Here is a 22348-nt window from a genome sequence, read left to right as displayed (position 1 = left end):
ATAATTATCATAATAGCGTAAAAATCAGAAACATGATGCATAAACATTTAAAATATCATGATTTGTGCTCAGGGCGCTGCCAGGACCAAATTCTCACCCTGGACGCAAAATGACCATTTTACCCCTGGAAACCCAAAAATTATCGTTTCGCCCCTGAACCTCTAAAATTGACCCGAAGCTTACCAAACTTCTTAAAATATCCCAAAACATAATTAAAAGTATTCCTAGACGTAGACTCGAGTTCATAATACAACTTAATCGATTCGTTTTAAAACTTGGACCGGGGTCCCGGTTTTAACCCGAATTGAACCGAAACTAAACCAAATTTTCCCAAACTTAACCCATCCTTAAAACACACTCTAACAGCCCCTAATCTCCCCAAAATCAGCCCTTAACTCACGGATAAACCTGCTGTAATAAATGATTTTTTCTCGGCCACCCTTCCCTTGAGCAATCACCAACTTACTCATGACCCAACCCCTCACACATCGGTCCTCCCCTACAACACCACATGTCCAGCCCTCAAGACACACTATTAGAACCTTAGTGACTCATCTAAAACCAAACTTAAATAAAATAAAATGAAATGGCTGCACACTAAACGTAGGACCCGATCGCCCCTCTTGCTCCAAACTCTCGGCTCTCCACTCGTGCACGTCCAGAAGATTTCTAAACCTTATACCAGCGACTTGACACCACCAGCAACCTCTAGATACTCAAGAACCGCGGCCCCTCGCACCAGGAAATCAGTAGAAAGAAAGAAAACGTGAGAAAGACAATGAAACATGCAAGTTTTCATGTAAAGTTCCTTCAAAGATATTGCATGACATAGATCATAAGCTTTTCCTAAAGTACTGAAATTTAAAGTGAATATATGGCGTGTATGATGTAGAAATAAATGATACATGCGTGCCTTATGATGCGTGGAAGAACAAGAATGACTTGAGGGAGCCGGAGATTATTTCTTTGCAACAAGAGGCCAAAAACGTGGCCTTGAGCTGGTGTGTTCTCTGAAACCGAGGGGGAGGAAATTTTTGAGTGGGGTGTCGGCTGCTGAGAGGTGCAAAGTGGCTAGGTTTAGGTTTAAGAGTGCATTATATAACAATTAAATGACTAATTAACCTATTAATGGGCCCTAATATTATTTCAAAGATTTAAAACCGAAATTTAGCCCAACAAGCCTAAAAGTGGGCCCATTAAATCCCAACGCACTCCCGAAAAATATTTCGTGTTGAAACGATTTTGAAAATATTAACCGAACTATTAAAAAGTCCCCCGACTCGATAAATTTTGCGTACTGTTAAAAATAAAACAATGCGGGTAAAAATACCCAAATAAAATCCCATTTTTGAAAAATACACTTAAAATGTTTTTAATTTAATATATAAAATAAATCGTGTAATAAAATAATTTTCCTGAGAAATCTCCGGACTCCGATCCTCGATCGAACGTGAAATGCACCTAGAAACCCTAATGCATGAACTTTTAAAATTTCATGAATTAAATCCTATCATGCATGAATTATGCATAAAATAATTAAGCACAATTAAAAAAATAAAAATCCTAGATTGCATGCACTTAGGTTACGCTAATTAAGTTCCTGGACCTTACAGATAGTGCCTGCAAGAACCAGTCGATTATGATTAACGTACAGTACGGTCCCTTCATCTCATATATCTCAATCGAATCTGCAACCATTGATTCATCGAGGGTTGCATAATAAATCGATAACTATGTGATACATATAAATAGTGTCATTGCATGTACCATTGAAGAACTCCTTCTCCAATGTGCATCTCATACTCTGGCCAGAGATTCCACGCACTATTATTTCATCAGATCACATAGGATATCCACACCTGTAGGTGAGCGGTGAATCCCTGACTACAATGCACCGGCTCCTATATGTGTCGCAACTGTACCCAACCTAACTCGCCACCTAATGACTCTCCTGGAGTCGGTAAACGAGTCAAAGCACAGCCCTAGCATGTAGAGCCTCAATGTTGTCCCGGGTCATAAGGATTAATGGTGTACAATCACAATCACGGACTTATCATCTCGATGAATGATAACCACTTGGAAAGTCCGAGGGAGGGTAGTTTGGTATAATCATCATATGACTACCTATCTGCATGTTCGGACATCTCTATGCACTTATCAAGAAACGCGGTACACAATATCACAGATGCTAGTCTCGAGCTCAAGCGTCATTTATCCATGTTTTAGGCGGCTGAATCAACGAATTTAGATCATACAGTGTTTACAAATTAGTTTCAACATCGAATTACGATTCGTTTGTATTAAAGTATAATCAAGGACTTTATCTATGCTGATTGCATGGGTATAAAGGTAAAGCAAAACGAAACTATGAAAAGTTAAATTATATTAAAATAAAGATTGTTTATTTTACTTGAGTCGATAAATCCACTAACCAACCGTTGACTTGCAGGACATCTACTCTAACATTGTCATCCCCATGATCACTTCAATAAGTTTGATCACGAACGATCGTGATACATAAAAATTTCGATCACTTTTATTTTATTTGGTGAATTCTGATTTTGACACAAAAAGAAAATGGCTTGTTACGCTATAATTTTTTAAATAATATGATATAATATTAGTTTTATCTCTAATTTTCCGGCATATTCGATGGTTTATTACAACAAATGATCGAAGTTTGCTATCAAGCATATATGCTCATTATACACGCTGTACGTATATATCACCACAAGAAATTTCAATATGATAATACACGCGCGCGCGCACACACCAATTCTTATTTATATTATATTCATCATACACACACACACTCACCAATTCTTATTTATATTATATTCATTAGTGGGAAATATAAACAAGAACTGGTGAGATTAAAGTATAATATTTTCGTACAAATTAATTATATTATATTTAAACTGCTGTTAAATTGAAAGCATATGGTTCTGCCCACTACGCACCACCTTTAACTCCACAAACTTTTCTTGGTCTGTCATTCCAACTTGTTTCTGTACCCTATTCACTGGGAGAAACCCTAGTGTATGTATATATATATATATATTATATGTATGTATATATAATTTAAATTATAGATTTATATACTTAATTTATATATTCTCCTTTTAAGTTTTTGAAATTTTTGTTTTGTCCGTGGTCATTCTCACTCCGTGGCTATGGAGAGGACACCATAAATCATTTTTGTACGTAAAATATACAAATCATGCACGAAACGATCACGCATAGTCTCCTTTATATTTATAGGATGGCTGAAGTCAGCATTCCCTTGAACATGGACCAGCGCCGGTCACGGTTGGGGCCGAGGAGACCGACAACAATTTCGATGTCTTCTCTGAAAAACGATTTGGCTAGCTAATGAAATGATCGATGTAATTGCATTGTTTAACGAAAGTATTTGCCAAAATTTGAATTACTAGAAGGACGAAATTTGATTTTCATTTGATTTTATTTTATAAAAGAGAAAACAATTGGTGGGAAAGGAGGAAGAAATAAAGAAATGGCCGGAAAGTGAGATAGCTTCTTTATAGGAATTTGCTTTTTGGAGAAAGGGTTGGAGCACTCACTCACCTTGGTGATTCTCTGGTCACTCTCATTTTCCATTATTAGACTCATGGGAATGATTGTCGTTTTTTTTTACAATTAATCTATTTTTTTTTATGAAATTAAGGCAAAGATAAAACAATACTTTTGCTACAGAATCAAATTTAAATTTGGCAATGAACTGAAGGGAATTTTATTTTATTTTGGGAAAAATTGTAAATTTGATTTTACAAGTTTGTGTCTTTGTTATTTTGTTTGTCTATATTATAAAATTCAATTTTCGTCGAGTATCTTTTAATTTTTGATAATTTTAGTTCTTTATTTTTTAAGTGTTGATATGAAACTGCACACATCAGCAGTATCTCGACGCCATGTCACTGCTTCATAGATGGAAAATGACTAAAATTGTAAATTTTCATATTTTATTTTCTTATTCTTTGTAATATATGCGAAAACATATGATAATCCTCCATATTTTTTAATTAAATTTAAGAGTTTGGTGTGGGCTGCTAATGTGCCATTTTGGTTCTTAGTAATTTGGAGCCAGCCAAGAAGGAATCCCATTCAGTGTATATTCCTCGTCTTGCTCTAAACCTCAATCGTACACTACGTGCAATGTTTACATACATAAATTGCATTTGTTGTGAATTTCATGAAACCTCAAGAAAATTATTAGCAACCTCAAATATAAAATCGAACTTCTTTTTTTTATGATATGGGAACCTCATTTTCTATTTTTGATACACACTGGGTAAATTCTAGGAGTGATGCAATAGCTTGCAAACCATGTTAGTCAGGTAAACCACACTGGATAAGTCATGAGTAATAAGCTTGCAAACCATGTTCGACACAATTTTAATATGACGAGTTATTTTATATTTTATTACTTCATCATTTTAGAAAAATTAATTAAAATTATAATTCATTTTTTACTTCACTAAATATAAATTTCAACCTTTTTTAATTTTTCACTTCATAAAAAATACTCTGTCGAAATAAAATGTTACAAAAAATTAGAAGCGAAGCCCGTATTTTTTAAATTGTAAAGTAAAAAATAATGTTTTACTTCACTGATATTATTACCGAAGTTGATTGATATATACTACTTCGTAATTAATAATCGCCGAAGTAACGAGTGGCGAAGTAAAATCCATAAATTCTACTAGTGTCATATATCACTTGAAAGCTCAAACATCTCTTTTAACACACATTCTCTCTTTCTCTCTCTAGTGTATTGTGTGTTGTATAACCATATTTTATATACTAGCGAGTCGCGGCACAAACGATGTGTGTGATCAGCAAAAAAGTAGAAAGTTTTTTTTTTAAAAAAAATTAAAATGAAATTTATAAAGTTTGAAATTGAAATGATAGAAGATAATAGATAGGATGGAAAGAGGTTTGCCAGTAAAAGATAATTCAGTAAAGTCATTTTTAGTTTGATAAGTTGGAGGGTAACTTAGGGAAACCCAAAATTATACAATGACCTCATTTAGTTAAAATACGAATAATTATAACAATTTAAATGATGAAACACTATTGGAGATGAGTTTGAGGAGTGTTTAAAAGAAGATAGAGATTTAAGGGTATTTATATAAAAGACAAAAACTTGTGTGAGATGGTTTCATGGGTCGTATTTGTGAGACGGATCTCTTATTTGGGTCACCCACGAAAAAGTATTACTTTTTATGCCAAGAGTATTACTTTTTATTGTGAATATGGATATAAAATTAAATAAAATTTCTCCAAATTGATTGCAAATTAGTGATACTCAACTTTAATAGAATATATGTGTGTGTGTATATATATACACAAAAATTTATGTGAGAGGTCCGACAGATCGATTTTGTGAGACAAATATTTTATTTGAGTCACCTATGAAAAAAAATTATTTTTTATGTCAAAAATATTATTTTATTGTAAATATGTGCTGAGTTGACTCGTCTAACGAATAAAATTCTTGAGACCGTCTCACAATAGATCTATTCATGTTTATATATGCATGTGTTGTGTTGTCTTTCCAAATCAAGTGCAACAACCGCAAATGCAAAGGGTGTACATATGTGTGTGTTGTCTTTCCAAATCTGAAAATGCAAAGGGGCAGGCATTTGTGGAACAACAGTTGTATACCATGCAAAAGGCATAAAGCTATGCCAGGGTTCTTGTACAGATGCTCCGCCTGATGGGACGCCAGACGATAAGATTAAAATCAAAACCATTCGTTTTTCCAACTATCGATTAGTAGGAATATTCATGGCTGTACAAGAATTGACATCCCTAATTAATGTGTTTAATCGATCTAGCTATGCACCCGCATCGAATTCTTCGATATGCATCAATGAATATGTCTAATGTGAGACGATATATCAGACTTATATATTTGAGACAAATTGACTTGATTTACGGGTCGGGTCGGGTAAGAAATATATATGTGAAATGATGTAATAAGAGTTTTTGTGGCTAATTAATTCCTTGAATACAAAGTTTTTTTGATTATCTAGTGTTTATTTCCAAGGGATTAATTAAGTGCAGCAGCAAGAACAAATTAAAATCTAAGTAGCCGTGGACGGCCGGTTGCATGCACCGAGAATCTTGACGGGTGCAGACTAATAAAAAATGTCAAAAAAATTGACATGTAAATTAATATATTGTTTGGTGCAAATTATAAGATATTAATTAATTACGCATATTATTGTTTAATCCAATATTTGACTCAATTTTTATAAAGAATTAGAGTATTAATCATTATGTTGTTCATACATATGAAATTATCATCAATATGTTACGTACAAATCATTCACCATATCATAATTTGAACCACGCATTGACTTTTTTTTAATTTAATTTTAATCATTTTTGCGCATAGCTAATATGTCAAGTGAATCGTAAGTACGTTCATGAAAAAAGACAAAAATTAGAAAACAAAACTACCAAATTCATAAAGAATTGAAATATATATGATTAAAATTTTTGGAACATTTTAAATTTTGGTGATTGAATAAGGTTGTTGATCCAACGGATAATTACAAAATCTAACCAAACTGAATTCAATGAGGAAAACTGAATTTTCATAAAAAAAAGTTTTCTAAGTAGTCTAATTGATTACGAAGCTATACTGATAAAGCATAAGAAGGATAATGATAGCCATACCGATTCAAGGTTGACTGATGAAACCAACTGACAGTCTATCTACTTGACCAGCCAGTCCAAATCCATACATTCTCTGAAGATAATTATAATAATTGATTATGGATCAGAACCCAACTGAAATAACAGATAAAGCTTTCAGTACCAATAGTCACTGAACCTTAACAAAATGTCAGGTTTCGGTGCACAACTCGAGTATATTAGAAATGACAATGACATGACAACAATGACATATATATTTGGAAACAAATACATTATTTTGAAAATCTTAACGTTGCAGATTAATATAATAGATCACTTGAACAAGCTCTGAAGGGTATAAAGTTACACGATCTATCTCTCGATTATTGAAAACCAATTGATCTTCTCCAAAGAAGCTTTCCGTGGGCCAAACTGAAATAGCCAACTGGCTGCCAACATACGCTAATAAATCATTATCTGATCACTTTGATGATTAAATTTGTGCTTAGATTTCTCAGTGAAATCTATGTAATTGAGAATAAAAAGTTTTACGGCTCAAAGTGTTTAGATTGAAATTTTACTAAAAGTTTCAGTTAGGTAGTTTAAATCTTACTGAACCAGCTGATTTCAAATTGCTTGTAATTACCAAAGTCTTTTAGTGTAATTCTTCCGTGAGGATTTCGTGAGGAAGAAGATGTTATATAAGAGTTTTGGAATCTCTTAACATCCAGAGATAACCTTATGCTTATTTATTTTTCAGTCTACATACTTTATTATTATTCAGCAAACCTCAACTGATTTTCTTGAAAAGCCATTTGTTAAACTAATTTCAGTAAGCCTACTTCCACATGCTTGACATACTGAGAGCTCAATCAACAAGAACAAAATTTCAGTGTTGGTAACCCAACCGAAAAAAATTTGAGATAAATTTATTCATCGCCCCTCTAAATTTATTTTTGATCCTAACAAAACTCAATTTCCACAACATAAAAGTACCAAACTTACAAAATATAGCATAAAAAATCTCCCAAAAATATTTACATGAAAAATTTGAATACTTTTTAAATTACAGCAGAATATGTCTACATTATATGGAATGGAAACAGACAAACAGTGGGCAAACACAAAGCATTCCAATTTCCATAATTTTGACTCGCAGACGAAGAGGAATAGACGGGGATTGGGGGAAACAAATTTTGGCAAGACCAATTAAATTCGTAAATGAATATATTGGTTGACAAGGTAGGTAATCATGCACTGCATGAGAAGGTAGATGAGATCCTACTTGTGTGGGCACTACCCTAACTTCATTTCAACAGGTAAAATCTTGTCACACATACAAATTCAAAAAAAAATAGGTCCTATATATGTATGAGCAAATCTTGACCATCAATCCTATAATGAGGGCAATGCTCACATGGGTAGGATGAAATAAACCGATGTGTTTTTTTGACATATTTTATGATAAATTTAGCAGACAAGGTGGCTAAAAATACATCTTGATTGCATTCTATTCTCCTTGTGTGCATATTTTTTTTTTTTGAATTTCCAAATGTATATGATTTCCAGTGATCACACAAATTCAAACTACATCACCCATTTCAATGTTATATGGGGCAGCATTACCCAAACGAGCCTGTTGGGCCCAAATCCACATCATGCGAAATTGTAAATTGACTCGGCTAAAAACGAGTTTCTCTCTAACGAAACTCAAAGTTGCATGACTAAAACACAACTTTGACAAGTTAGATAATAAAAAAACAAACGAACAAGACAACATAGAGGACTAATTAGCTATTTTCTCAAATTAATATTTATATTTTTCAATATATGTACTAGTTAATTAATGTCTAATCATTTGTTCTATTGTAATTTGTACCGTATTCAAAGTAAATAATTTTAATGCAGACTCGTAGTTCAAGTGTCGTCACGAACAACGGATGGAAGGATTAAATTTATTGGAGTAGATTGTAAAGAGTTTGACGAAAGACTTGTAAAAATAATATTAGGAAGCGTAAACTTTGGATGAAAATTAATATATGTTTTCTCGAAAAAGATCAAGTACATGTTTTGTTTTTGCAGCAAAAACTTGTGTGAGACGGTCTCATGGTCGTATTTTGTGAGACATATATCTTATTTGGGTCATCCATGAAAAATATTATTTTTTATGCTAAAAATATTACTTTTTATTGTGAATATCGGTAGGGTTGACCCGTCTCACATATAAAGATTTGTCTGACCGTCTCACAAGAGACCTACTCTTGTTTTTATTCATTTTCATTGATTGTGAGACGGATCTCTTATTTGGGTCATCTATGAAAAATATTATTTTTTATGCTAAGAATATTATTTTTTATTGTGAATATCGATAGGGTTGACCCGTCTTACAGATAAAGACTCGTAAGATTGTCTCACAAAAAACCTACTCATAAATAAGATAGGTTGGAAAAGTAAAATCAAAAGAAAAAAAGAAAATATTGAAAGCAATCCATGCAAACAAATTATATAGTATTTATATTATAAGATCTCTTAAACAATTTATAAATTGTTTTAAAGTTTATAAACTCTTAAATTTTGTTTGATAATTGTTTAAAATACAACAAACAGTTTATAAGCTATCAAAATAAGTAGTTTGACAGCTTATAAGTTGTTTAAAAAACATTCGGCACCCCACTTTTTTAAAAGATCTTATTTGAATGTGTTTTAAAGACCAATTATCTTCATATATTTTATAACATATCGAACATACAATCGTCTAAATATTATATAAATTGATTAATAGATAATAATAAATATTAATATTATATTGATGATTCTTTTTAGTATAATATATTAATATTATTATAATTAAGTTTACTATCAATATTTTTTAACAACCATAATGATTAATTAAAATGTGATTATTAACATCATTATCGTTTTTATATTAATAAATAAATAATATTAATATATGAATAATAATAAAAAATATATTTATATAATTATAATTAGTAATATATATATATATATATATATATATATATATATATATATATATATATATATATATATATATATATATATATATATGTTACTCACATTTATCAATTTCATAATGTTAAGAATTTAGATAATTATCATAACAAAAATATTTTATAATATCAAACGCATCAACAACTTTTAGCTTTATTATATTTTATCCAAATAATTTAAAATTTTATTTTTAAAATAAGATCATTCATCTTATAAGCTCATAAAACAGCTTATAAAACATGAGAATTTATAAACTTTTTTAAATAAACACCCTTAAAAAACGTAAAAAATAGTGACAAATATAGATTACCATCTCAAATTTCGGAGTAAAACTCTTGCCACCAAGAACTTACCCATGATCACAAATTGGCCGATTAACGTTGGATTAGTATCGGATTTATTGGTGACTAAGAATTTTTTTTTTTTTGATAGTGTTGTATATATAATTTAAAAATAAATTTTAGATAAATTTAAGGAAAAAATATAGTTTTAAAAAAAATTCCCTATAAATATATAATTTCTTATTGCTCAATTTTCATTAGTTTCCATATAAAGCTAGAATTTTGAGCATATATTTGAAGCAGTGTTCTCCAAACCGGACCGGACCGGCCGGTCGGACCGGTTCAACCGTGAACCGGCCTCCAGACCGGTCCGGATATAAGGAAAAAACCGGAAAACCGGTTCAACCGGAAAAAACCGGTTAAAAATCGGTTAAACAGGAAAAAACTGGTTAAAACCCGGTTAAACCGGAAAAAACCGGAAGCAGTCGGTTCCAAGCAGTGTTTTACTATTTTATGTATTATATAAAATAAAAAAATATTAATTTTATTGATCTGGTTCGACCGTTCGGTGGAACCGGTTGAACCATTTTTTAAGACTAGACCGGTTCGATTAACGGTCCGGTTATAAAAACACTGATTTGAAGGAACCACTAGCATAAAAATGGAAACTACTCGATCTCAATTAATGAGCAAGATTTGGGAAACCAATTCCTTACCATAATTTTAATCTACCTAACACAAGTCAATGACATAATAATTTCTGACATAAAATAGGTTAATTTCAGCATCCAACTACAATAATTTCAGTATATTCCGTATTTTATTAGGCACATAAATTAGAATTTTGAGCATATCTTAATAGGGGCACTAGCAAAAAAAAATGCAAACTCATATAATCAATTTAATGAGTAATAAAGAGTTGGGAAAACCTAACTCTTTACCATGATTTTAATATACTAAACACAAGTCAACAACAAAATAATTTACGCCATAAAATAGGCTAATTCCAGCATACAACCACAACAATTTCATTATAATTCTGGCATTAAATATGTTACTTCCAAGATACAACCACAACCAGCAAAGTCGTATCTCAAAAGTTCCAACAACACAAAACACATATCTTCAAAAGTATTTTTTCCACTTTGGATTAATGGATAAATAACATTATGTCCAAAATCTCAGTATGTAGCAATAGTATGTAGCTTCACTAATCTTATTAACAACCCAAAAAAATATAACAAGAACATCACTTAAAAGCCGAACAAAATATGATAAAATAACAAGAACATCAAGGAAACGATGCGCCACTATTACTTCCCCAAGCTCGAGTACATTTTTTTGTAGATGTGCCATCACAAACTATTCGTTCTACCATCATTTTTTCCGATGAGTATAAGATTTTTACTTGTAAGTCAAATAGCAACTATTTAACAAAACATAAAGCAAAAGCTAGTTTATGGGTTCTTTGCAACTGCGTCGGTTGTAGCCTTGCTTATGACACCGACCACACTTTGACGCACGTAAAACTTGAGATGATATCCTTTGAGTTCTTCTTCGGCCTGGTTGACTTCGAATATTGGGAGGAATGATTATGAATGGGGCATAGGTATTGGATTCATCCATCTCAAATGTACATATCAGATCTAAGATTCAGATGGAGGGCTAGATATTGCAAGGTCACAATTTGTGGAGCAATTTCCCTGCATTTTCTTCCAAATTTAATAAACAACTCGATTAGACCAGAGCCATTAAAAAATGAAATCATATGGAGCTCATCTTTATACTCATAGCTAGGGGTGATATACCGTATCGTACCGAAAATTATGATATGAGTAAATTCATACCGACACCGTACCAAAATTTTCGGTATACCAAAAATCGATATATCGAAATTTCGGTACATATAACTAGCATACCGATTATACCGAAATTATACTGCACATCGAAAATTTCGTTACGGTAAAAGACCTTATATTTTTAGATATTAATTTTTTTTTAAAAAAATATTATATATTTTAAAATTTTTACATATTATTTCGGTATTCTAGTATATACCGAAATTTTCAAATTGCATAGCGTTACTGAAAAATTCGGTATTGTTACCGTAGCATACCAAAATCTTTGGTATACCGAAAATTCGATAAATTCGATATTTTTTCAGTACGGTAATCTCGATATACCGAAAATTCGATATTTTTTCCCACTCCTACTCAATATAGCTTCCCAGAAATGAAATTTTGATGATCCAGATTCAATTTCTCCAACAAATCAAACAAAAACATGTGTTATTTTAGTGGCTGAAAAATTGCAATGGAAAATAATATTTAATAACACATCATATGATAAATTTTTTTTGATATGAATATGATATTCGAGCTTATAACTTCTTACATTATTTTCAAGGTATTTTTGCTATTCAAATGATTGATTTTGTCTATTTTTCTGTTGTTAAGTCATGCCATCGTTGGATGGAATTCGTCTATCGGGAGATGGTCCGGGGTTCATGTAAAATAGGAGATTTGCTCAAAATCTATGAAATTTTATTCCAAAAGTCACGAATACATTGTCAAAAAAATTCAGAGATTTTTTGACAATTGATATTTTATCTGAGATACTGAATATCTTGATTTTTTTTTGTCTCATCACAAATTTTATCTTCTCATATCAATGTAAACCAAACAAAGGTATCTAAATTAGAAAAAAAAAATATTTCAAATCCCAACATAACCTAGTGGATATGAAAAAGATTGGTCTTGACTGTTACATCGATGTCTAGTGAACTAGTTCGTAACTTGGTTAATATATCTTTTTGTGTCCTCTCGCACGTGTAAACACAAACTCTTTTCAACTTCCATCCAATGATGTCATGAATTAACACTACATACATTGAACACAATTAAAAGGAAAAAAATATACACAAAAATTGATTAAACCACAATAAATCAACAAAACAATCGACACAAAATAAGACAATCGAGCAAAAATCGCAGAAAACAATCAAAACCACAACAAAATATTTTTTCACTTGTAGCCCTCTTTTGGCAAAAACTTGAGTTAGACGGTCTCACGAGTCATATTTTGTGAGACAGGTCTTATTTGGGTCATCCATTCTAAGAGTATTACTTTTTATCGTGAATATCGTTATGGTTGACCCGTCTCACAGATAAAGATTTGTAAGACCGTCTCACAAGAGACCTACTCCCCTCTTTTATTACCCGAGGATTATGAACGATTAGGAAACAAAAAATTGGTTTAGTTTCTCTGAAATCGGGGATGGAACAACAAGATTCAAGATTTCATCTGTTTGTTCCTCTGCAGGTGGTAGATTTCTTTGGCATGAATTTAGGATTTGAGAGAAGGGGAAGAAATTTGTCGTGTTAAGGAAAACAAATTCGAGTTAAATATCAAGTGAAATATAATAAAGGAGAAAATGAGTAAATATGTGATGAGTTGGGGAGTGGAAAAAAATTCTTGTATCAGTCGGGACATGGAGATTGGACATGAACTTATTGTTTTGATTGACTTTTTTCACCAATTTATCCTTTTAAATATTTTTTTTAGGTTTGAGGGAGGAAGATTATTTTGTTATAAATTAATTGAATCGGATTTTAATGTTAAATAAGTTACTAGTGAACTATGTATTGATAAAACTTTAAACTTATATAATTTTATGAAAGCTTCAAACTATGTGATGTAACACCGTAACATCAAACTCCACAAGTGTTAACCATGTCGATCTTTTTTTAAAAAAATTGATGTCTTCTTTTGTTAATGGTAAAAATTTAAGCTCTCTCTTATAATGATTTGCAATCAAATTCACGGACTCATTGTGTGCATCGAAACATTTATATTGTGTTAGGGTTAATTGCTTGATAGATGTGAGTGTATATAACAGTAGTAGTATAAGATTGTAAGTTTGTGTTTTATCAGAATTAAGTGTTGCATTGAATGTTACAACATTTCAGACAACATGCAATGGAATAATAAAGTTTGTAACACAAATTAGCTTTAAATAAATAGGATGATCAAGATTAAATTTGAACAAGTATAAATACTTGTGCGGTACCACAATGCACAAATTAATCACTATAAAAACCAATGAGTTTACACGAAAACAATACTAATAGTGATTATTACTAAAATCAATTTTCTCAACACGTTGAGAAAATAAATAATTTATAAAAACAAATAACCAGAATAAAACTTATTCAAGAAAGCAAAAATGTGATGCCAAAAACCGGAGCAACAAAAATGATGTTTAGCCAACTTCATCACGAATGTTATCTGTAGATGTCTCCAACAATCATGGCAACACGTGAAATATCACTCTTCAAAACAACAACGTCCTTGTAGAATGTTTTTCTCTGAAATCCATGACGTGCAAAGTGCGTGAATGATCAATCCAAGAGCTTCCAAACACTGTCCTTGTCTCTCTTACTTATAGACTGCATCTCTCATAGAGTTTATCTCCATAAGGAAACATATTACAGAAGGAAAATATGAGTTTAATTAGGAACAAACTCTTTTTAAACAAAAACACCATATCACAAAAATCTGAGCATAAATATCTTATTAATTTTCACCATATCTAGAAAGGTAAAATCATATTTAAATATTCCAAAATCATATCAATAAGAAACAAAGTTTAAGGAATATATTATTTTCAAGAATAAATTATATCTTGAAATTCAAGATTATTTTTCCTTTCATATTGCATGTCCAAATTAATTTATTCTAAAATTTTTTACAGTAATATTAATTTTATTTTTATCTAACCACATTTGACAAAGTTAGAAGTGGTCTCCATTTATTATATTAAATAATGCATCAACAAACTCGTGATCTTGGGTCTGAATTTCACATATAGCTGAGTGTGATGTATGAGCAAATGAATTGTTCCTATCATCCCGACACCACACTATACACATACATACATTCACATATATAAATATGTTTAATTCACTCTCATGTTATTATTTACTTAGTAATAAATATTAATATATGTGCGACCAAAGAAAGACAAACTCAAAGATTTCGAAGAGAATGAGAATAATAATAATAATAATAATAATAATACACAGTTTCGAAACTATTTATATATTTATATAATCAATTTGAGTTACAGATCGGTCGAATCCATTCCATTTGAAGCACATAATATATCTTGATTTGGATTTATTTATGAAAAACAACAAACCTTTTTACATTAAATAATAAATATTTTGGAACTGGAAAAGTACAAATGGACCTTTAATTTATTTAATTTGCATATGTAAAATTAAGTAGCAAAATCCAAAAGATTATTGAGGAGCTAGTACTGTGATCTTCTCCAGCTCAATTGGTTGGTTGTTTGTTGTTGGCATCCAGCTTGAGTCCAAAATGAATGTGAGGGAAATGTGCCCACTGCTTCATGCATTCACAAAATTGTACTTCACACATTAATCGTTCATACTTCATTCACAAAGTAACTTCAAGTGAAAATAAATCACCTCCCCTCTCACCTTTATATATATATATATATATATATATATATATATATATATATATATATATATATATATATATATATATATATATATATATGATACTTTTGTCTCACATATTAAAAATGAAAAATTTAAAAAGAGTTTATAATGGTTTACAATGAACTTCTATAGCAACTTGAGTTAATTAATCATTTTCGTAAAGCGATGACGAATACGAAGTCGCTGCTATAGAATCTCATTGTGCAGTCACGCGGGCTCGGGGCGTGACATTTTCGTCTTTCTTTTTTCATATATCTCCAATATATAGTGCAATTTTTTTTTCATATTTATTCTTTTTTAGTATTAAATCATTCTTTGAACAAAGATAAGATGAAAAATTTTCTACATGAAATTTATTTTTCGAATAAATTTATTAAGCCCGTAATCTTTCTAAATATACGCGACGAATGGATGATGGAGGGGTATATATATTTGAATAAAGATTACTTACATTTTTTGCAGCTGTACTAAAAGCTTCTCTGTGGCTAATTTCAGGATTGCTAGCTTTAATCCTCTGAATCTCCTCCCTGAAATTGTTATTAATTAAGGATTAATGTAAAATAATGTGATTTCTGTTATCGTCGAAACATTTGATTTTGAAATGAATAAGTATATGTGAGAGTGTTGAGGAATATCACTCACTTTATGAACCTGTTGTATGCAGACGGGACGCGTTGTCTTTTCTCTGGAGCTGTACAAATTCATTTTTAGTTAGAAATCTGACAACAGGAAAAGTGAAACAATAGCTGTTTGATTGATCATTTCCTCTTTTTATTTTTCAAGGAACTAAAGTGTACGTACTTTTTTTATTTTTATTTTTTTTAGAACAAATTTTGAAAAAACTAAATTACCATACAATTTTCTTATGAGTTATGAATACCAAATATAATGATAATTCTCAACATTCCCCACTTCCCAAGACACTTGTTCAAAATGGTACATTTACAAAATAAAATCGAAAAATCAAAAGTCCTTTTTTCCGTATTTAATTTATATTGATTGATAAATTTTAGTTTTAGTCATCTATTATTTTAAGTTTTGACAATTTCAGTAGTTTTCTTCGTATTATTGCTAATATCATGACATTGTATGTGTCATAACTCATAATAGATCATTAGTGCTAATATGAGTGCATTAGAAATGACTAAAATTGTAAAAAAAAAAAAAAAAACAAAGATAATATATTAAACTAAAATTTGATAATATATATAATCAAAATCGTAAATAAACAAACATACATGACCAAAATTGTTGTTTTCCCTTTAGATGTTCAATCAATGCTATAAATTTTTTACGATTTAGCAACTATAGTAAATTATATTTGCTCCGAAAAACCAAGACATAAATTTCATTGTTTAATGCATATTCAAAGAACACATCTTTCTCTCCTGAAATGATGAAAACAAAAGGGTAATATACTCCTGCAACTTGATGCAAATATGTTGATATTTTGTAATTAATAAAAGCATTAGATTAAAAAACTAAGAACTAATGCACTTTAAAACAGCATAATATATATCAAATTTCATCACATCAAATAAAATTTTCAGAAAAAAAACTGAAGATTTTACATAAATTCCCCTATTCAGATTTAACAACGTGAAAAGGATAAATAGACAGAAAAGTGAACGAGCTTACGTCGGATTGGAGGTGTCTTAGGTTGTACATGTTCAGCCTGGAATGTAGCAAACATGTTGCTCCTGGAAGATGATCCGATATTGTCCTTAACACCACCAGGAATATGGCTGGAATGTTGTTTCTGTATCTTCATCATGAATAAACAAATTAAATTAATTGTAGCAGTGAAAATCAGGCATGTTTGTATTATATTATATATATATACAACACATGAGATCAACATGGAAACTTGTGCATTATAATTTGGCCATATATTAATTGTGATCCGTGATTCCAGGGGAAGCAAACCTGGAAATCTTGAAGGTGAAAAGACTGAAGCAATGCTCCTACATTAACAGACAGCATATTTGAGCAGTGTCCGCATCTCACTGTTACAATGTTGAACAAGCTGCTGCATGGAACATTAACCTGCCCATCACCACGTATATATATAAGTACATTTTCATATATTTGATGTTCTTGTTTAGATTATTTCCAAAATGGAAACTTTTCTTTGAAGAAACAAAAGCAAAGCCTAAACAGTAAATAAACCCTTCGCCTCTTGGTTTGATCAGAAGTACTTTCGCAGAAGAAGATCAAAGAACGTGTAAAATCTTCATATCTTGCTGATACATCATGACCTCAATTGCACATGAAATACTATACGAGAAGCATGACAAGAAACGGTTTTTGAGTGGAGTTGCTGCAAGAAACGGCATGCATGCTACGCTCAGCAAACAAAAGGGAAAAAAATTCAAGATTTATCCTTGCTACGAAATTAATTATTCTGATGAAAAAAGGTACTGAAATGGGTGAAAATTGGTTGCGCTTGATCTTGCAGACGGATGGGAATTACTAAGGAGTTAAATCGGGAAATACATGTGTAGCTTTCAGAATGTACGAAAGACTGAGGCCAATTCTTGGATAATTAATGGAGGTAATTAATTGAAAGACACCACAAAGGCTTTCACATGGGTGATTGATTAGTTGAGACACCCAAAGGGGCTTGCGCTTCTTTCTTTCTTTTTTTCCAATCAGTGCTTCTGACTTTAATTTCTGGTGCTCTGACACCTTCACTGAGTGAGGTCATGTGTGAGAGAGAGGAAAACGACGTGACTGGAACGAGAGAGATCATATGGAATCATAATCTTCCTTTAATTAAGCTGCCGATATAGAAAAGAAAAGGGGTCACGGCTTTTTTTTAAAAAAAGAAAATTTTGCTGTTAATGATTTAGTTTTGGCAGGTCTCTGCAGCAAGTTCTTGGCTAAAGAAAGAACCGAGCAACGGAGAATCTCAGATCCCACATCATGAAATGAGCAAGAACAGTTGAAAAAAATCAGGAAAAAAGTGAAGTGAATTGGCGAGAACAGAAGCACCCATTTTCGACACAGTAGCACACGTTGGCGTGTCTGTCGGCATCAAAGTTACGACTCATTAATGGCGCTGCAACTGCACCAGTACGAAGAAGGAAAGAAAACTTACAGGAGAAAAGACAACTGATAGTAATTTACATAACAGAAATCATTGATTAATCTGATTAGATTAATAAAAACTACCCTCGAAGTTATATTTTCATTGCCATGGAACTTATAAATCTGGATCACTAATTAATCTTGGAAAGAAAGATGCGGGGAACTCTGAGGATGCCGAAGTTAGAAAAATTAAGAACCCAAAAAAAAAAAATTAAACAGCAAAATACAGCTTATTAACCATAAGCTCCATGTATCAAAATGGAAAATAGGGTTTTTGTTTGTTGAAAAGGTACGAAGATTCTTGCTGTTTTTGTAGATCTCTCATTAGGGTTCTGAGTGAAACACGGAAGCATCTGATCAGAAGAGTAGAAGACCACTCGAAGAAAAAATAAAACGAGAAATCAAATTCCATCATAAAAATCACGCAGAATTTCAAAGTACGTACGACTGATATGTAAATCCTTGTTCAAGAATCTTGTAACATATAAGTCCACTGTCCAAATGAAAATTTTGGATCGCTTTTCGTTCATATATCATATCTATATTCGTATTTCAGCAGCCAGCTTTATGACAGAAACATTCATCAGTAAAAAAGAAGAAGAAGAAATCATCATAAAATGCCATGTGAAATTAATCCTGTAGAAATTCAAACAAGAAAAATCGTCACATATCATATCTATAAGATAAATTAATCAATTCAAGAAATATTATGACACGCTCCTAAGCTCGCCAAGGGTTGAAAGATTGAAAAATTCTTAGTATTTACCACTAGAATGGTGTTGCAGAAGTTGCAGTGAACGTAACAAACACGGTCGGAGGAATTTTCCGCTGACATTTTAGCCGGTTCCATGAATCGCCGGTGATCAGTACTGCAGTTATAATTCAAGTATATATATATATATACGCAATTCGCAAAAGTAAGGAAAAGAAGATCTAAGAACTTTCCTATAGAATCATACAGCTGAACTGGACAAGAAATTAAATTAAACAAAGCTAAAGCAGATCAAGAACTGCGGAATATTTTGAGTTCATCCGCTTCTGGCTTAAGCAAGACAAGCTGAAAATTAACTAGGGAGTGGAGCAAAAAGTAAAGAAATGAGAGAAAGAAGCTAAATTAATGAAGAAGAGATCAATATATAGATATAATTTTAACAAGAGTACACGTAAATTTGCATAGTATAGTTAATTTAGAAAGAAAGAAATGACTGGGAAATTTGGTCCTTATTTTATGAGATCATGACTGGTCGGTATTCCGGAATTGACATGACGAAACATAGTCTCTCACATTAATCACTGTATACATATATACATATATATATATATATATGTCCACCAATTTTAATATTATTTTCTTTTTTTGGTTACATATATATATATGTTTGGATTAATAATACATAAAATAACACAAAGATTAATCGATCGATCTGTTGTGAAGTAATCACTCAACTTGTTTTTAACTTGGAGGAATTTTTCTTTAAAGTTGGATTAGCGATATCGAATTATTCGACCTCAAATTCGATATAAACTTGAAGTTGAAAATTTTGATGTTATATTTATCTAATGTTTGTACTATCATGGTTAGTACCTAGCTAGAATAAGTCGTTATGAGCCAACTAGCTAGTTATGCTACAATTTTAGTACTTTTTAAACAAAAAAAAGGATTTTCCGAAGGAAGTGTAACCTAATTAAATACCCAAAAAAAAAAAAAAACAGATGAAGAAAGAGTGTGAATGGTCGATTTGGGGTGGCGGGGCATAGGTAGTATGGAGATTGAGAGATTGAGTGGGTAGGAATCGTTTGTTTTTTTGTGGCCACTCTGCAATTTGTGCAGCGGACTAGGGGGACGACATAAATTAACTCTTTGGAATGTTTGTTTTATATTAATAAATTAATAATATTAGTTTAATTAATCATATTTGGAGTTTTATATAATTAACTAATTAATCAATTGCAAGATATTTTGTATCTTAGTTTTTTGAAAATGCATATTATAATTAACGAACCGAAATTAAGCTTGAAGAAAAATTTGAGGGAAAAAAATAGAAATTGATGGATAAATACCCATAGATATAATAACATATAGGAGAATAAGAAAATATAAATTTATAATCGAATATGTATGATTAAGATGTTCTAATCCAAGTTTACATTATCATAAATTAATGCCTTCTTAAATCGGAAAAATCCAAAAGATTTGATAATTATCAATAAGTTAATTGATTTAAGGCAAAACTACATCTTGGTCATGTATGTTTCTGTTTTTGTGATTTTAGTCTTTTATGTTATCAAATTTAAGTCTTAGTTATGTATCTTCCGATTTTTGATAATTTTATTCATTCTTCATTGAGAATGTTGATATAATGCTCCACAAGTTAACCTCACGTCGACAAAAAACTAACGAAAACACAAAGATAACATGCTAACAGTAGTACAATTTTGTTAATATACTTGGCTAATGGATACTTTGGCGATTTTGAATTCCGAAGTTATACATAGTCAATAACTTCGGATATAAAATTGACGAAGTAAAATATCATTTTAGACTTCATAAGCTAAAAAACAGGAACTTCATTTTAATTTTCAAGTGATATTTAACTTTGTAATTTTTATTTACTGAAGTAATAAGATAAAAACAAATTAAAACTTTAAATGTCGAAGTAAAATGTTGTTTCAGTTTAAACTTTAATTTCCTTCTTGTTTTTTTAACCTTAATAGTTAATGGACATCATCGAGCTATCTTCTTCTTCAATCAGTGGGCTTCGATCGCGATTTTCGCTTTGCGGCTCTTCTGAAAAGTGACATTGCTCCTCAAGCCGAAATTGTTGCTGAATCTGAGCCAGGAAACGATGACTCGAAGCGCGCCAGGAGGAGGATTAGAACCATAGCCGAATCTTTTTATGCTATTTGTTTTGTTAATCTTGTTAACAGTGTGGTTAAAACTATTTTGAAAAATTATACGTCTTTACTTTTCTGTCCTTCGCTCATTTGTTTCTCAAGTACAATTAATGTGTTAAGATTGGAACTTGTACCTAACTCAACCCCAAAAGCTAGCTCCAGGAAGGGAGGATTGTCCAAGCCCATATATACAACTCTCAGGTATTAAATATCACCGATGTGGGACAACTAACACACCCTCATCACGCCCAGGAATGAACATCTGGAGTTTGAAGTTTATAAATGACCCAATTATGGGCAGAACGAGTGTCCCAACTATGAGCAAACACACCCCTCTCACACCTATGAATAAACATCTGGAGCGTAGAGTTTACAAATTACCCAATTATGGGCAGAACGGGTGGTCCAACACATAACGGTGTAACGTGAGCTCTGATACCATGTTAAGATTGGAACTTGGACCTAACTCAACCCCAAAAACTAGCTCAAGAGAGAGGATTGTCCAAGCTCATATATACAACTCTCAGGTATTAAATATCACCGATGTGGGACAACTAACAAATGTATTTTCGTTGGGTACAATAATTTTCTCTGATATATATTGCAATCAAAACATAGAGTTTTTGGCTGATACAGCTTTGAATTCTTCATACTATCTGCTTTTAAGCTATACTTGCAGAAGTTTGCATTGAAGATTTTTTTGTGTTTGATTTACATGATGGATCCACAATGCATGTGCCAATTCGATGAGGCCTGCCTCTCCCGTGTGCAAGAGTTTACAAGTTTTTATTTTACTCGATATAAATGCTACGTCTTCAAAATTTAGTAGTAAAATGAGGATTTACCTGTCCTAATTTTTGTTAAATACATTATCTTTCC

At 31.4% G+C, this 22348-nt stretch overlaps 1 protein-coding gene across 2 annotated transcripts; it reads right to left on the bottom strand.

The window, feature by feature from the left end:
- Positions 1–15276: 15276 nt before the first annotated feature.
- Positions 15277–19805, bottom strand: LOC140834071 (putative axial regulator YABBY 2). Of its 2 annotated transcripts, none has more exons than XM_073198702.1 (6): positions 19341–19805; positions 17411–17530; positions 17123–17243; positions 16127–16175; positions 15936–16011; positions 15277–15362 (listed from the first exon to the last, which is right to left on the bottom strand). In XM_073198702.1, the coding sequence occupies exons 1-6, from the start codon at positions 19422–19424 to the stop codon at positions 15294–15296; spliced, it is 519 nt and encodes a 172-aa protein (XP_073054803.1). In that variant the 5' UTR covers positions 19425–19805; the 3' UTR covers positions 15277–15293. The 2 variants fall into 2 exon arrangements, with proteins under 2 accessions (XP_073054803.1, XP_073054795.1); XM_073198694.1 differs by having other exon boundaries at positions 17123–17249; positions 19341–19796.
- Positions 19806–22348: the final 2543 nt, after the last annotated feature.

The sequence above is a fragment of the Primulina eburnea genome, chromosome 1, assembly GCF_022965805.1.
Source record: "Primulina eburnea isolate SZY01 chromosome 1, ASM2296580v1, whole genome shotgun sequence".
In the NCBI taxonomy this organism is placed as follows: Eukaryota; Viridiplantae; Streptophyta; class Magnoliopsida; order Lamiales; family Gesneriaceae; genus Primulina; species Primulina eburnea.
This window is presented reverse-complemented; position numbering and strand designations above follow the sequence as displayed.